Genomic DNA, 17,305 nt, shown 5'->3' with positions numbered 1-17,305 from the left:
AAATCCTGAACAATCGCTTGAACTGCCCGTGTCCGTCGTCGATCAAGAACGGTCATGCGAAACGTTTACGAACGGCCGAATTTCGCGATGACATCACCGTCGAGCGGCGGTAAAATATAAAACGAAAACGACGCCGCGGAAACGCGAGTGTAAGTGGAAACGACTCGCCGTCGGTCGGGTGGCCGATCGTAAAAGACGGACAGCGAGAGGAGCGGCGTGACAGTGGGCCGATGCGCTCACGGATGATAGCTCGATGACCATAAGTTTCCGGCCGCGATTGCACAAGCGTCGCGACGATAGTGCGCCGGGATCGCGCTTCTAAGAATTACGCGCATTAAGCGTTAGATTTTGGGGCACCGGTTGAGCTCCCACGCTCACGACACACACGAGCTTTCTGGTCGGGTCACCCACGTCTCACCTGGTCTTCCCGGCGCGATTTATCGATGGCGAACGGTGTCACGCCGACGAGACTGCCGCTTTGTAGCCCGGAGAGATCGGTGGCGCAACCCTAAATTTACCGAGGCTCTCGCTCGTCCAAGAGTATAACGCGAAGTTGAGAAACGTGCCTGAAACCCAGTGGGCACACTCTAAATAGTACGGGCATCTAAACTACGGACGAGAAAGATTTAGAAACACCGCGCTTTACGAATGTAGAAGAAAAAAAAAAAAAAAAGGCGCGGACGATGTCTAAAAGCAAAAGATTCTAGCTGCAGCCGATTAAACGTGACCGTGGACCACTTGAATGTTAAATAATGAACCGCAGTTCTATATTCATCTCTTTCTAATTATAGCAAAAATTTTACAAAACGGCGTTCCGTCGTTAATGAGACGTCTCTCTCGTTCTCAAAGCTGAGCGCTCCGCTTGCGACACGTGACAGCCCTATATTTTCTTACCGCGATATTGATACAGTATGTCGTTGGCAAAATTGATCCGTCGACCAGCACGCTAAAAGTTTCACGACATAATGGATTATCGGCAGAACAGAGCCGCGCGTAACCAAATATTTGCATGATCCTTATTTGGTTGACTGTCGATACCGTTCGTAAATTTTTCAGTGCGCGATGTACATATCGCTATTTAAGTATTTAACGGTGAAAATCGATGCGTGAGGTGAGGAGGCTGGGATGCGCCGCGATATACGAAGTACAACGGGTTCTGCATAAATCATACGCAAAAATATCGCCGGGAAAGCTCCTTCGCGCCCGTTATTCTCCCGTAACGTTGTTATATTTTCGGATATAGACGCGCCTTCGAGTTCGATGGACTTTAGTGACAATTGTAGACTCGAAATAAATGATCGAATTTCCGGTTGCCCTGTCCGCGATAATTAATTACCGCTAGCTTAAAATAGTTTTATTATCCTACACCGGAATGCTTAATTAGATTCGCGGCAAGAAAGCGTAACGAGGTTGGTGATCATCATTTTCCGCGACACGGTTTTCTCTCGAACAAACTTCCGACATTGACACAGAATACATTGTGCATGTCACGTTATCGGGGACGTTTCGCCTTCTTTCAGTTGTCTCGCGGAATATAACGGTCCTTCCATTTTTTTTCTTTTTTCTTTTTTTTTTTCCCTTCGCGTTTGTTAGAAAAATTGCCATCGAACGCTCGCCGGTTCTCCGAAACGGTTGATACTTCGGCCGACGGTGAAGCGATTTCGAAACTCAAAGTCGCCTCATCGAGATGGACAGGCGACAAATCGTTTCCAAGGAACAGCGCGGCGGCCCGATTAGCCGTCGGCCTCTAAAGTGCGCTCGCCGCAGTTCGAATCCACGCCCGCGTCGCTCAATTAAAGTCGAACGGTCCCGCTTAGCTCGCAGGCATCGGCGAGATGAGCGGATTTCCAATTCATGCGATCGATATTGCATTTTAATTAAATACAATTGGATCATGAGTAGATTTCATTATGAATACTTGACAGTCAGCGTAATACGGCTTACGTATGCGTATGAATAATAAAAATGTTCGCCACGGAGCGCACCTGTTTCGGAAAAAAAAAAAAAAAATAATAGAAAAAAAAAAGAAAAAACCACCGAACTCCGCTGACGACACAAAACGGACGGCCGTGCATTATATAGTTACCCCGGTGATTAGGCGGGTGTTACGCGAAACATGATGTCACTATTTTCCGTGATGTGCATCTCGATTTCTCGCGATGAACTCACCGGGTTGGAGCGCGCCGCGCCAGTGACATAACTCGCAACGCACGCGTGCACGCGCGTTAACTTGGCCATTTACACGCCAGACGAGGCGAGGGGGACAAAAGAGGAGAAAAAAAAAAACACGAAAAGGTAAAAGGGAGAGAGAAAGAGAGAGGCGTGGAGCCGCTGTGCCGCGCAACCGGTGGAAGTGCATTTTACGCGGGGTGATGCGTTTATCGACGCCGACAATGTGGCGTACTCGCTACCTTTACTCTCGCATTCTTCGTCTTTGACGCGCGGGTTAAGCGAGATTAATTACGCCTCGGTAGCCACCGAAGGTCGAAAGCGTTTTGAGGTCAGTGAGTAATATCGGACGATTTATAATCGGGAGTAATGTAAAAGCTATCGACGCTCCTCGATGGCTCTCTCGCGCGCGTCGAGAGAGATCTGCTACAGATTAATCGAGCATTTTCACTGTCAAAACGCGGGGCGACACTTTCGGGGACGGTACCGCGAGGATTCGCGCGACACGGGGTTCAATAATTTAATGTAACGGCGAACGGCGGCCTTCTATTTTTCTTAATTAACCGATATCGCGCGCGCCCCGCGGATGAGCGTCATACATTTATTTCGACACGATGAAAAATTATCGGCGCGTCCATTAACATTTCACTGCATTACAACCACTGCCGGATAAAATTCTCCATTTGCGAGTTAATTATTTAGAAGTACGCAATTTGCATAAACAACCGTATCGTATCGATAACAACGTTCGATCGCGCCGCGATGAAGATAATAAAGAGGCAGTCCGCATTAACTTCCTCTGCAAAAAAAAAAAACACGTCGAGAACGCGTTAGAGAATTAACAGGTGGAAATTACTCGGTCAACTTTATTTTAAGATCACGGAAATTTTTTGAAAAATTATTTGTTTTATTATACATATATTATAAATTGAAGGAATTACCTAAAGTTATCGTAAAGATAGACATCGCGCGATATTAAGAGAAGATATCGCAACAAATTATGTTGTTTGTTAAGAAAGAAGTATAAAATAATACACCCTAACAAATTAATAATTTTAAACAAATCGTTAATAATCATTAAACACGTAACAATAAACAACCAACGGGTTATCTAATATCTCCACGTGCGAAATTGAGGGATCGTTAGCGGCGCGATACGCGTGTGATTCAGATGTGCTGAATATTCGTGATGCCGCGCGATTTTTCCCAGCTGGCCCGGCAGCCTAAATCTTCCGTTGTCGATTTATACGCGCGGCAAATTCCTGCCCATGACGAAGGGCCGCTAGGGCCGACCGATAGAGTTTGACGTAACTACGATGTCCGATGTTCGACCGTGTTTCAACGACGATATGATAACCGGCCGGCCAACGTTCTCTCTTTCTCTCTCTCTCTCTCTGCGCGCGGTCGCGTTCTCTCCCGCCCACGAGTGCCGTAAATAACGGACCAGGTAAAACGAATTGTCGATAAATAAATGTTCGGGTCGTGTATACGTGTCACGTTGTGGACCGACGAGCCCCGGCGATCGTTATTTCATAACCGTTGCGCGCTATCGTTTTCCAACCTGGCCATTCGAACCGCTGCCGGCCGCCTCCTCTTTGCCGCCATTTATTTGATAACTGACGGACGGCCGCGTGCTCTGTCTCAGAATCGTATTTAGAATTCGTCTGGCATGTCCCCTCCGCCGCTCGCCCGGTCGTTTCTACCCCCGCCCGCCCCCCGCGTTTGTCCAATCCAGCGATCGATCGACTTTTTAAACTGTCAATAATAGCGGGGTCAATAAACCAGACCCGCCCGCTGTCCCTCCGTTACCCCGACAATTCGGGTCACCCCATAGATTTAGTATCGTGTAATCCCACCGGGTTCCCTATAAATCTTTTGACAAAATGTTTTAAAATGTTCTACCGACGATGTAATAGTTGCGCGATATCAATTGCGTATAATAAACGCGTGCGGTCTCGATTGCCTTGCGCTTTTTTTTTTTTTTTGTTTTTCTCTTTTTCTCTCTCTTTTTTTATTTTTTTTAATTAAATTTTAACGGGCACAGAGATGCGTTGAAACATAATGAGAAACCTTATCCAGTGACAATAATCTAATGATAATAAAAGAACGCGAGAGTATCTTTTTATTATTATTACCTTCCATGATTAGCTTCGTCTTATTTTAAAGATTTACGTGGAAATTATTGGGAATTGTCGCAAAACACATGTCGTACGCGAAGGTTTGAGTTGAGTGATTCAAATCACTCGTAAAACGCCCGGAGGCTTTCCGTGCCAAAGATTACCGGGGCAACCGGACCGAAATGGGTACCGGCGGCTGTATTTCTATATCTCATAGCCCATAATTTTCCAACTATATCTCCGGTTGGCTGTGTCGTAAATACGTTGGACGTAATCATAAAAAATTTTTACCGGTCGCGCGCTTTTGCCGGCCGCGGGCAGAATGGGCGGCTAATAAGGAGATGCCCTAACAAATTGGTCTTAAAAAAATATTGAAAAGATGAAAGGCCGAGGAAGGGTAGGCGGTATTGCCTGGCGGGGTCGTCGAGATTTCTCGTTAACGTAATAATATCCTCGTGGACGCCTACGTTTTTCTAAATTTTTTTTTCTCTCTTTTTTTTTTTTTTCTTTTGTTTTCCTCTCGCGAGAGAGCCGCGAGATCTCGCTCTTCGCGACTCAGTTCTGACGGATAACTCTACCTCGTCAGATACCAGTGTCACGTGATATCTCGTTATCTACATTCCAGGTATCCTTATTCGCATATTTCATGCGACGCATCAGGTTTTACTGCTCTCGTCGCACCGCGGAATCTCCCCAGCATCCGCGAAGCGTAGTCTACGACGTTGAACGCCGCACAGGGCGGGCGGAAAATTAAATTATACTCTCTTTATTGCGGCGGCGCGCTGTGCTTGCGCGCCCTTACGAGATAACGAGACGCCGTATCAAGCCGGAGTATACGAAATTGTAGCAAAAGACATTCATATATCGTTACGAGATTCGCGACGTATAATTCCCCGTACTAATGTGTCGTAAATTCCATTAAAAACTCGCGCCGTTGTGCAACGTTACCTGCGTGAACATGGGGGAGGAAAAAAAAAAAAGAAAAAAAAATAGAAATTGATAGCGTCGATCGCTGCCGAATGTCGAAAGCGCCGATATATTATTTCTATTATTTTCAACGTCGAGAGCGAAGCGCGAGGTAAATCCGGAGTACGAAAACCTGGCGCCTCCCCGTAAGCGCGAAGAGCGTCTTAATCCCCGTCGATCATTTGGGATGAGCGTATGACGGCCTGTTTATTTACAGCCCCTAAAGCGCACGGTGAAATCCTGCACCGAAGATCGAATGATGTAAACGAGCGAGCGCGCGCAACGGGCGTTATCGCGCAGCGCCGTTGTGCCGGCCGCTTATTTTTAGACGCCACGTAACGCGTGTATTTGTTAATGCAACAGATCATGAGAGTTTTCCCGTCCCGTCACCGCGCCCGACGTATTCCCGGGAGATAACGGTGATTCGTCGCGACGGTGCGTTCCTCGGTGCACGCTAATCGCGGATCGTCTAGCGGAGGACAAGAGCCGGTATTCATATTTATGCCGATCGTTGATTTAATGCCAAACGGCTGACTCCGGCGGCTTTTATATATCTAATAAGCGAATCTCGGTTGTGGATCGCACTGAAACGAGAGCACGATATTCAGAAAGGAATACGCAGTTTTTTTTTTTTTTTTCAAAGGCAGGAGGAGTGAACCTTCCAGGGTCAAATCCGTAAAGTAAACGCGAAGAAACGGTATTTGTCAGCATATTAATTTTATCGCGCCGTGCCTTCTCGTATCTTGTTTCACTTCGAGTTATTCTCACGTATCCATTTCCGCTTCGTTGTCGCGATACGTCGTCGTCGTTCTCAAGACTATCTAAACAAACTTGCTGTTTGTCTTCTTTTTTTTTTTTTTTTAATTACAAATATTATCTAACTGCGAGTTAAATGTCTTATTAATTTAAAGTGGAGTTATTAATAAAATTTACGAAAAAAAAATATAATATGTACTCTGTAGCAAATGTAAAATATTTCAAATTAGGGAAAAGAGATAAACTCACTTCGCTCGTCCACACACACTCCGGGCCGGACTATTTAAATAAATTCACTAACCCGCTTCCCTCTCTACCGCGCTCTCATTAATAATTGAATTACTACAACGAACTACCGAGCTTGATAATAATTTTATTTTTATCCGCCGCCAATCGCATCCGTTTAATTTAATACATTGGTACTACGCTCTACGGCAACTCGCGCGGGCACGTGTCGCGCATCTTAATTGCATCGCCGGCGATGCAAATTACACGCGTTAATCGGGAGGAAGAGGAGAGAGAGGGGAGGAAGCGGAGGTGAGAGCGGCGCGGGGAAACCGCGTGACGAAGGAGCGCGCAATTTTACATCGGTGTCCTTTCCCTTTTCTCGCGCATTCTCGCGCCCGGTCGCTCGGCCACCGTCGCCTTATCGCGTCGCGATCCGCACGCGATACAACGCGATCAACATTCCGACGAGACGCAAACTCGGTCGCTGAACAACGAGACGGTCTCTCCGCTCGTTAAGTACTCCGAGGAGGGTGACAACGCGATCTTCGTAATTGCACGCGCGAAAAGAGATCTCTAAGATAATCGTCCATGTATCTCCGCGGACGCGTGGAACCGTTTGAGGTCGAGACTCGCGCCTGCGATTAAGTGTGACTTACTACGGGATTAAATCATCGGCTCGTGTCGTTCGTTAACGCGGTCATCAGTCATCAGCTTTATCGAGTAACCGTCAGGTGCACACCGGCGAAACGCGCTCCTGCGATCTTACTTTCTCTTTTTCATGCGTGTCCCAGCTGAACGCAGCTTCTCTCTCCTCGGGGAAAAAAAAAACGGATCGCTCGCGAGCAGCGGTAAAAATATTTCTGCATAAACGGAGAGGCGCAACTCGCCCGCGTGACACAATGAGCGCGTGCGGGGAATTAATGAGCGCTACGAGATATACCAGCGCGGTCTCTTTTATCTCGGCAACGGCACGGAGAATAGCGACTTACGTTAACTCGCGCGCGTAGCACGGATTGCGTCTTTGTGCTCGAAAAATTAGCGAATAAAGAGCGGTGGCGCGCCGCCCGCTTGCGACTCGCACACGTACGATTTTTCGCAAGCCTTCCCTCCCGGAATTTTACGATCCCCGGTGCAAGAACCTATTAATAGAGTGTATTTAATAGAATGTCGCATTGAATTATATTTCGAAAGCTCCCAGTCACGTATTCCCATTAGTCAGCCGCGACCTTTTCACGGGGCCACCAAGTGGAAAAAAGATCGTCGTCATCGAGGTACGATAAATTACAATCGTCTTATCGATTGCGACGCGCCGCGCTGGGTCCCGATTGTGGACGCGATTGCCGCTGCGTTTGTCGTTTACGCCATCAAGCCAGGCGACTCGATCAGGAGTCCATCACCGGCGGGCGCACGACGCGAAAAAAAAAAAAAAAAAATAGCATAACGGGAGGTCGACCGGGTTACTTTCTAGCTGCCTTGTATGCGCGTATACGCCCGCGCGCTGTCGATATTTCAACCTGCTGTATACGCCACGATTATAGCCGTCGCGCAAGCTGCAGCGCCATGCATCTTGTTACGTGAAATTCGCGTGGGTAATAGGGGGCCCTGATTGCGCCGTCAAAGTCGCTGCACGAAAAGCGAATAAAGAAGCGCACGTGGCCCGCAGGTCTTTAACATTCAATTAAGCTAACAACAATATCGCCGGGATAATTAATGCCGCGACTCGTAAATCCCGAGACGCCGAGATACGACTTCGACTAACAGGGTTGTACTTGCAAATTCATGCCACGGGTAATAATCAGCCGAGAAGCTCAACTGCCTTTTAGAGAGGCTCTTCTGATTTCGCGATGCAAAGATCCCTTATCGGGACGGGTTCAATGACACGTTCCGGCTTTTTTTAATTTTAAATCAAAGCATTAACCGGTTTCTGTTAAAGCAACATACGCGCGTACGGCGGAACGCTGAATAAAATATTTGTCCGGGGTACAGGGCACTCTAGAAATAGGTACTGATTACAGGAGACTTCAATTAGACCGTTTCGGATTCACGCATGATTAACGCTGACAGCTTCCCGCCGCCGTGTAAACATTTAAACAGCGGAATTATTAAATGGATTAAATGACTCCGCGAGACCGGCGCGTTAATTATGCCGATTCGTCGCAGTTGTACGACGGAAATCCGCGAGGTTTCAAGTAACCGTGACGCGAAAGTAATAACGTTAACAACATTCACGTGGGCGCAGCCCCGCGCTTATGGATTTAAATGAAAATACATTACTACGATGCGTTCGCGTCCCCCGGGCGATCGGTGCTCTCCGATAGTCGCGAACACTCCCTCGTACGAGGAGAACGCCTCCGCGTTTTTGTATTTCCAGCCCGACATTTGATACAAATGTACGATTGCGCACATTTCCCGTTAACTGCGATCCCGTCCTTCACCGGGAGACTGTTATCTTCCACGTAATTCGCCCGCGTCGCGAAACGTATCGGGGAGCCCTTTCGATATCGCGTAAATTTCGCGGGTGGAATTTCGCAGCGCCGTCGGGAGTAGCCGTTCGCGAAATCGCGAACGTTTCCAAGGAACAAAAGCGCATTATGAGCGATCCCCGCGAGGATTCCCACCCGCTTTTCCGCGGCGATTCAACCGGATCGGTCGATCCCTACTTGCGTACGGTGATCACCGCGATACTCTTTTTTTTTCTTCTTTTTTTTTTTGCCCCAGCACCCGCGATTACTCTTTAGCGCGGCGTTTTTTCGCCACTTTTCGATGACCGCTGCGGCGCGGTGCGCCGCGCACTGCGACGGGACGTCATTAATTATAACATTTAAATTGCAAATCGCCCACTAAAATATGTCGAATCCCTGGCGCACACGGCCGTCCACACTTTACGTCTCGCATTCACACAGACACGCATCCGATCTCTCTTCCCTCCCCCCTTTCATCCCCCTTCTCTCTTTCTACCTCTATGATGCAGGTAGATTTTATATGCGGCAGCGTTCGCACCGACACATCCACCAGGTTTGGTGCATGCGACCGAGAGTTACACGTGCATATGCGTGAGTACGCGCATGTGTGCGCGAACGCGCACACGTACTCCACATGCTACGTGTCATACGCAGTCCCCGCGCGGCATGCCGAGAGCGGATTTTTCATGCAAATTCGCTTATAAAATCGATGTTAATTTTTATAAAACGATTACCGCGACCATCTATGTGACAATAATGTTAACTAAACTGCGCCCGCCGGGCCGTATGCGGAACTCCTGTTGACCGCTTCCGGCGCACCGCGAAAAAGTTAACGCGCGTCGGCCGAGCGACGATCGCGCCCAAGGATTAATCGTCGGCATTAATTATCGTATCGCGGGCTCCCGAGGAGTGCCGGCGCGTACGCGCGGGCAGATGGAACGATCGCGACTCTCCTATTCGGCCGATGTGTTATCGTTTACGTCAAATCGGAGTGGTTTCCACGTGGCGAATCTATGCACAACTATTACGAACGAATGTAGATTCATGCGCATATGCACGCCTGCGTCGTGGCCCGCTCATCAAGATTTGCATTCGTGCATCGGCAAGATTCTCTAAAGTGCTCCGTATGTACAAAATATGTACGCGTAGCGTACACCTATGTAAGGAGGAAGCTTTTCTCATCTCTTTTCAGTCAATCTAAGTCAGGCGGCGGCGGCGCACGTTTCGCGAAGTGCATTTAACGAAGCCGCGCGCCGATAAACGCGTCGCGAAATGCGTGGTCGCGTTCCTCCCTCCCTCCTCCCCGATCACGCGTCCTGCACATCTAGGATATCTCGAGAAAGCCGCGTACCCGGTCAGATAAATGCGCGAGGCGCCCGTATCTCCCCGGCGGTATCAGGGAAGAAGACGAAACTTTCGCCGCCGGCAGTCCATTAGAAGCGCACGGACGATTTAGCAAGGAAAGGGCCGCGGAGGGTGCGGCGGTTGCGCTCGCTTTTCTGGGGCCGGCTTTTAGGTCCGGCAATTTGATGCTCGTTGCTTGTCATGCTAATATCCTCAGCTTTATATCGCCGCTGAGTTTTTCCCCGGCCTGCGCTTCCCCTTTCGTAACGCGCCCGTTTCTCGCGGTGCACGCGTCGTTGAACACCGTCGGGAATACCGCTGCGCCGTCACCGCCGAAAATTACGTCGCGTTCGTCGAGACGAATCGCTTAGGAGCCGATTTTAAGCGAAGTAGAGCGCGGCCCGCCCTTATTTCTCTCGAACCTTGTGACGCACGGGCGCGACATCATATACGCTAACGGAAACATCATACGTAACGGCATAATTGATGCAATAATCCCTTCTGATTTTCTGTATTAGATAGCCTCCCCCTCCCCACGATATGTTTTACGCGATTTTATGCATTCCGTCGCTGAGAATTACCCGGCAATTCGAAACCGCGATTTGCATGGCATTTACATAAAATAACCGGCGTAGCTGCATATTATCCTTAAGCCTAATGGCTATTCGAGATGAATGAGTATTACATAAGCATCGCGCGAGGGTACGGCGGCGTGCGTATAAGGCGATATCCAGACGATATTACGGGAGTGGATCGGTATAAATGACTCTTTTCGAATCTATCCTGTATCCATGGCGTGTTCAATTTTCTGCGCCGCCTAATTAGAATTCCATTAACAAACGCGTCGCCGTCAGATGTAATTGGCGAATGGGAATATAATAATGACACGTAATAATAACAGCTTTAATATCACGGGTTCACGGCGGTCTCGGCAATCTGCGGAGTTGCGCGGCGCTAATTTAATGAAAACCACGGCCCGCCGCCGGCTCTTTAATTGTGCTTTATACGTCGTAAAAAAGTAAATTTTTACACGCCTCCCCTCCCCCCCCACCCCGCGAGATAATCGCGCGCTGCCGATGCGGCGCGTATAACTGCCGCCGGTGTATACGCACGATTTTCCGGATTCATTGCTCTATCGCGGCTGATATCGCACGCGGAACAGATTAGTGAGTTACCGCGACGGTACACAGCGCGCGCATTGCCGCCGGGCAAATTCTCCTTTACGATCGGTTAAACGTACACATCTCGGCGCAATCTGCCGTCGCCGTATATGAGATAAGGCACACAACGGTGCAGAGCGATGCCTAGCGAGCGATGTGACACCGGGATTTCTACACATTTAGATGCGACCTTTAGAAAAGAGTCGCCGTTCGAGAGATCTGTGCCGCTGCTAAATCTTTCAAGCACGAACTTTCGGATTATGGGACATTGCGAGCCGTGGACGAAGCATGCCGACTTTTCTAATCGGCGAGCGCGAACCGTCACGATGAGAATCGTTCGGAGGTGAATTTTTCGCCCGACCATCCCGCGCCGAAATAAGATGATAATTCGCGAGAGCGAAATATCGAGTGGGAGAACATCGTGTATGTAAAACAGGCAAATGGGAAAGTTTGCGCGGCTTTTTTCAGGACGCGGGAGAGGCAGTCGCCACCCTCAACTTAACAGCGCCATCCCAAAGACCCCATGTTTACAATATACATTTTTATGGGCTGATTCTTTTATGGTTCTTAATCTTAACGCGCTTAGGACGGGAAAAGTTCAGAAGTTGCGGCCTTAGAGGTACCCCGAGCGCGCTGCGTCTCCGCGATCTTTTTATTCCTAGCGCGCGGCAAAAAATCGAATAATCGATCGGAGAAAGGAAGAAAAGAAGAAATAACGATGGAAATTTGTAACCCCTTTGCAGATCAGCGCAAATCAATTAATAAATTAAATGTCTCGCATAGAAATAGTGCGACCGTTTGCAAATCCAATTACTCGATAATTGGTTTAAGTGTGCTATTGTAGTTTATTTTCCAGGCCAGTTTTGGTTACATTTATTGACGCGGTAACGAGATATATATAATTCTACGCTCCCATTGTTTTTACTTTACCAATTTTTTTTTCTCCCTCAATCTGTAATTCAATTACAGATCTATGTATGGAGTCCTTTGACGTTAATTAAGTGACAGGTAATTAATTATATTTTTATTTTAATAAAGATAATAAATTTCGACTGTCAATCTTAGTATCAAGTATTCACAAGTGTGTATCAAAAATCGAAGTCGGATTTTAGTTTTTATATTCTGTGCAATATCTGGCGTAACTAAAAAAAAAAAAAATTTTTTTTATAACCTTGCTGAGCTCGCGGTGTTCTCGCTAACCGTTTTTCTATCCGCGGTTTATTTCCGATTAACGCGTGCAAAGGCGCGCCATACGCGCGAAATCGCGCGCAAGGACCTTCCACAAAGACCTGCGGCAGCTAAGACGCGCGGGGAAGTTATTCGTGTAATTTATGGCTAGAGTGCCCCTCGACTGCAACGAGGTCGCAAGCACTGACGTTCTTCTATTTCAAAGTGCGCTTCCTGAAGTTGTTATGAGAATACGAAAAGCGTTCAGCCTTTGGAACGGTATACTGCATTGCTTTCTAGAAAAGCACGAGTGTCTCGGTAAACTAGCGTATATCGATAGAGTGCACGAGAATACGTCGAATAAAATAATTAAATCCTTTCTAATCGACGCGTCGTGCAGTCGTCGCGCCTACTAATATTCGTTAATTCGTCATTTCGATGATTGCGCCGTAAATGCCTTTGTTGAGAGACAGGATATACTATGCACGGTACGGCGTAGTGCAACAATTTCGCAAATGTGGCAAGCGTTCTATCGACTTAATTACTTTACCCTCCTTAAATTCACGAAGCAGCAAGAACTTGGGATCTCGTGTACTTTGCCTGTCAGACCTTGCTTCTTCGCCGGCAGCAGCGACATAGGGCGCACCGCGGACCGTTTCCTTTTCTTTTTGTCACGACCATCCAGTTTTTAGACGTATCGTAACGACGACATTAGTATCGCGTGCAACAGCTCGTGCAGCTTTTAACCGAGCTCCGAATGCGCGCGGAAAGCGGCGGCCTGACAAGATTGCGGGCGTGCACTTTGAAATAGCAGAATGTAAATTAATGCGCCAAACGTTGCGTTACTCGCCGGTATATTACATTACTTTACGGGGTTATTAAAGCAAGATATTATTTGTCAATAAAAAAAAAAATCCCCCCCGTGCGTCGCATTAGACTTTTACGATTTTTGGACTACTTTTTTTTCTCCCAATCCCGATCGCTTCGCGATTTATCAGATGTATGTATACCTATGGGACACGCGACATTTCCGATGTTACTCTGTTAATACGTTGCGCGACATATCGAGACCATTAAGTATTCAAAGAGACGTGATTTTATTATTGCTGCCACGAACGGAATTGATCCGCAGATTTCCTCTCGCTTTGTCGTTATTCTCGTCCCGATGAAACGATGAAACGACTGCTACTAGAGTTATGACTTTTGATAGACACGTGAAGTATCGAAGTATCGTGCATCTGTCGAAAGTTATAATTCTATCCGGTAACGATCATATAACGAAAAAAATAAAATAAAATAAAATAAAAATAAAATTAATTAAAGCATTTAACAAGTTAGTCAAAAAACGAAGAGTAGCGTTAAAAAAAAAAAATTCTGTACGCGAGTAATATCATTTTTATTCAAATTCATTATTTCATTAAACACGATGCTCTTTGCGGGATCCCGGAGCTTCACTCGAGCAAGCCAAGTGCGAAAACGTGACTGTGAAAAAATCCCTTAATACAAATCATGCGGATCATGGAGCGGCGTCTTGGAGTGCCCTCAAGTTTGGGATCCTATTGACTTACGACTCGTCGTCTGTCGTACGAAGGGGAGACAGAGAGAGAGAGAGAGAGACAGAAAACGGTACTGGTCTGTTTAATGAACAAGCCTGAGCGGTTTGATTTGCATTGCGCGCAGTCACGATGCGCTCGCGGTGCGAATTTCAACGTAGCAGGCTCCCGCTACTCGGTGGCCAGCTGAGTAACGTGAGATACCTGCACAATGACGGAGCCCGTCCTAGGACGCGTAATGCGCCTCGGTGGAGAGCGCTTTAAGGGACATTCCTGTCGCGCCTGCATCGCGCCGTTGCGTTATCACGATTCGGCGTTGAGCACTGCCATCGAATGACAGTTTCCTGTGTCAAAGCATACCCGGCCGCGCGCTGTTACACAACGTGATCAACCACCCCAAGCGGAGCCCGCCACCGCCCCCACCCCCTTTCCGCCCCCATCGGCTGCCTTCTTCCGTCGAGAGTCGCGCAATTCGAGCGGCAAATGCAATATTGTGGCCTCGCCGCTGAGATACTTGAGACAAAATGGCATGCTTTCGCGCGATTTGCTCTTCTTTTTTTTCTTTTTTTTTTTTCCTCTTTTTTTCCTTCGGTGATTTTCAAAGACCTGCACTTTGCGAGAGCACTTAGATCCTATCCGCGCGGATCGATTTACGTATAATTACTCGCATCTCAACATTCTTCACGTTAGATAGCTGAACGGCTGCTCTTTAATACCACCCACCCGATTGCAGTTTGGAATTGTATTTGTACACGTGCACGCGTAAGGGGAGGGGGGGGGGCTTAGTGTTAATTTCCAGTTTACAAATAAAAAAAGATTTACTACAAATTTTAGGAAAACACGACATAAATTAATTGGTGCGCGTGTACCATTTTATTTTTATACGATAATTCAATTGTCGAAAATTGAAATTATTAAATTATACATATATGTGTAAACAGTGTGCTTTTTTTTTTTAATTTTTATACATAATAACGATTTCCCTTTTGTCGTTCAAAATTACATTTTATTCAGTTTAACGAAGCATCGGTACCGTCATTTTAGTTTATTAATCAGAGTCCAGGCATAGCGTTTCTTTTTTTTCTCCTCTTTGTATTTGGCCCTCATCAAGTCACTTTTCCATTCGCGCGCACTCCCGAGTACCTCTCCACATTAGTCGGCGGAACAAATGTGAAAACGAGATGCCGTTTCGCGGCTCGAGCACCGGCACAGCGCGACTCGGCTATGTCAACCGTATGATCAGTAAGTGGAAACGAACGAGCGCGCGTTTGGCCTATGAAATTGGAGTCAAACTTGCGAGCCGGGCGAATGTTTATTTGAAATAGAATAGCCGGGCGAACGATTGCGCGCTCCTGATTTCGAAACCCGAGTAGGGAGGTTCGTGCAATGAACTCCGAACAAGCGGCTAACAAAAAAAAAAAAAATGTGCCCACTGTTTGCGGTTTGACCATATCGTTCGGAGACAATTAACGATTAGCTTTGTGCGATATGAGAAGAGCATTTCTGATAAGTGCGCGAGGTATCAAAAGGCGAAATCCATTAATGAAAACGATACCCGTTTAACTCGAATGACATGTAGAAGTAATTCGCATACAAATTTCGATATTCTTTATAATTATTTTATAAAAAAAAAAAAAAAGATAACTGCCAAAGCAAGATTTTTTTTTCTAAAATATTGCCCTCTGGGAAACTTTTCCAGTTCGCCGAATAAATCGTAGATGAGAAACAGAATTGATTACAACGCTTTTTATTTTTTTTTTTTGCGCGATCATGTAAAAGTCAAGAAACTCGTATGATTCTCGGTATTAAAAACATCGGCGCACGCTGAAGAGAAAAATGAGAACTGCGACGACTGTGTAGTAAAGCGTCATCCGACCTACAGTCTCTTATCTTACAACCTTACCTTCACCCCTTACGGCCACTGCTCTACCTTTGAAATCTTATCCGCCGCTATGTACGATCTTCTTAGAATTTATATTAGACAACCGACTCCCATTATTGGTTTATTCGTGTGTCGTCGGGTAAGAGGTAGGATCTATCCGGCAAATCTCGCGATCGCTCAAGGGTCTCTTTTCCCGAGTTTTCTCACTAACGTAATTCGCATATACGAAATATCAACCCGAGCAAAATCTACTTGTTCCAAAGAGGGAGAAAAAAAAAAGAAATTTTATCTGACATTTGCCAACTAAAACGAACTGAATAAGTATCGAAAAATATCCCCGGATACAAAATCGAAATATGAATATTATCTTCTATTATTCTCCATTTCGTTTATTCGATACAGTTGATAATACAATATATCGAGATATATTTAATAAATATTATTTTTTATCACATGCATTTTGTAATGATTAATTCATTAAATAATTAATTCAAACGACAACTTCAATAAAGCGTGCCGTTAATAATGATTAATTTTTCTCTTTTTTCTTTTGTACGCAGCTTGCTCTCCGGCCGAGTTCATATGCAGAAGCGGGCAGTGTATCGACAGAAATAAATATTGCAATAACGTTGAGGATTGTCACGATGGATCCGATGAGCAGAATTGCCGTAAGTATCGCTTCCGTAACCCGAAAGATGATCGCCTGCACTCATCACGATTGTTTGCATGCGAATGCAATTGGGAATTGACGGTGGTTATCGCGTAATGTTGCATTGTGATCGTAGATTTCGAATTCGCACGTCTTTTTAACATCCCTAACATACTATCACTCCGTTTAAAAAATATACCAGCGCCCCATTAAACAAATGAATATTGCATATTCATGCTCTTGTACGTAATTTTTAAACCTTTTTAAGAATATCGTAAATCGCGCAGAACATAATCTTTATGCAAGAAATCTGTAAGGGGGATCTGTTACATTTTTTAATCGATGAACGTATCGTGCATTATTTTTGTTCCAAGGGGAAATTCAGATTATTAAAGATTAATAAGAGGTTTTTACGGCGCCAATTCACCGGCGCTGCACGCGAAGAGTTAATTATGCAAGCAGAAGTAAGTTTGACAACAAGATCGTTCTTGCACATACGAATCTATAAGATCCTCGATGCCGATAAAGGTATCTTCACGCGGAATCGTGAACTGATACCGGCGACGCCCTTGCACGTACTGATATTATTTATTGTTGGCTAACACCGCACGGCAGACCTTTGCATGCGACCGCGCCGGAACTAATGGTTGCGGGCTGCTTCCGACGTATTACGATGAGCTTAATAATTATAATAGCTGTGACAATAACAATAGCGTGCACGGAGAAAGAAAAAAAAAAAAACGGATATATGGGGGGTCGCAGTGGATGGCAGTGGTTGACGGTGGCGTTCTTCGGCCTCGCGTTTAAGGCCGTTGCACCCGCGCATTGCATCGACATCCGTTTACCCTCTTC

At 46.4% G+C, this 17,305-nt stretch overlaps 1 protein-coding gene across 15 annotated transcripts in view; it reads left to right on the top strand.

Annotated features, from left to right (window-relative positions):
* The window catches only part of Trol (terribly reduced optic lobes), a 132,160-nt gene that overhangs the window by 70,289 nt on the left and 44,566 nt on the right, over positions 1 to 17,305 (top strand). For all 15 annotated transcript variants that reach the window (XM_070671530.1, XM_070671533.1, XM_070671532.1 and 12 more), the window contains exon 10: positions 16,365 to 16,472. In XM_070671530.1, coding sequence (XP_070527631.1) covers positions 16,365 to 16,472 — 108 coding nt within the window. The remainder of the gene's footprint in view (positions 1 to 16,364; positions 16,473 to 17,305) is intronic.

This window comes from Cardiocondyla obscurior, linkage group LG23 (genome assembly GCF_019399895.1).
Source record: "Cardiocondyla obscurior isolate alpha-2009 linkage group LG23, Cobs3.1, whole genome shotgun sequence".
Lineage (NCBI taxonomy): Eukaryota > Metazoa > Arthropoda > Insecta > Hymenoptera > Formicidae > Cardiocondyla > Cardiocondyla obscurior.
The sequence above is the reverse complement of the archived record's forward strand: the minus strand, read 5'-3'. Positions and strand labels throughout refer to the sequence as shown.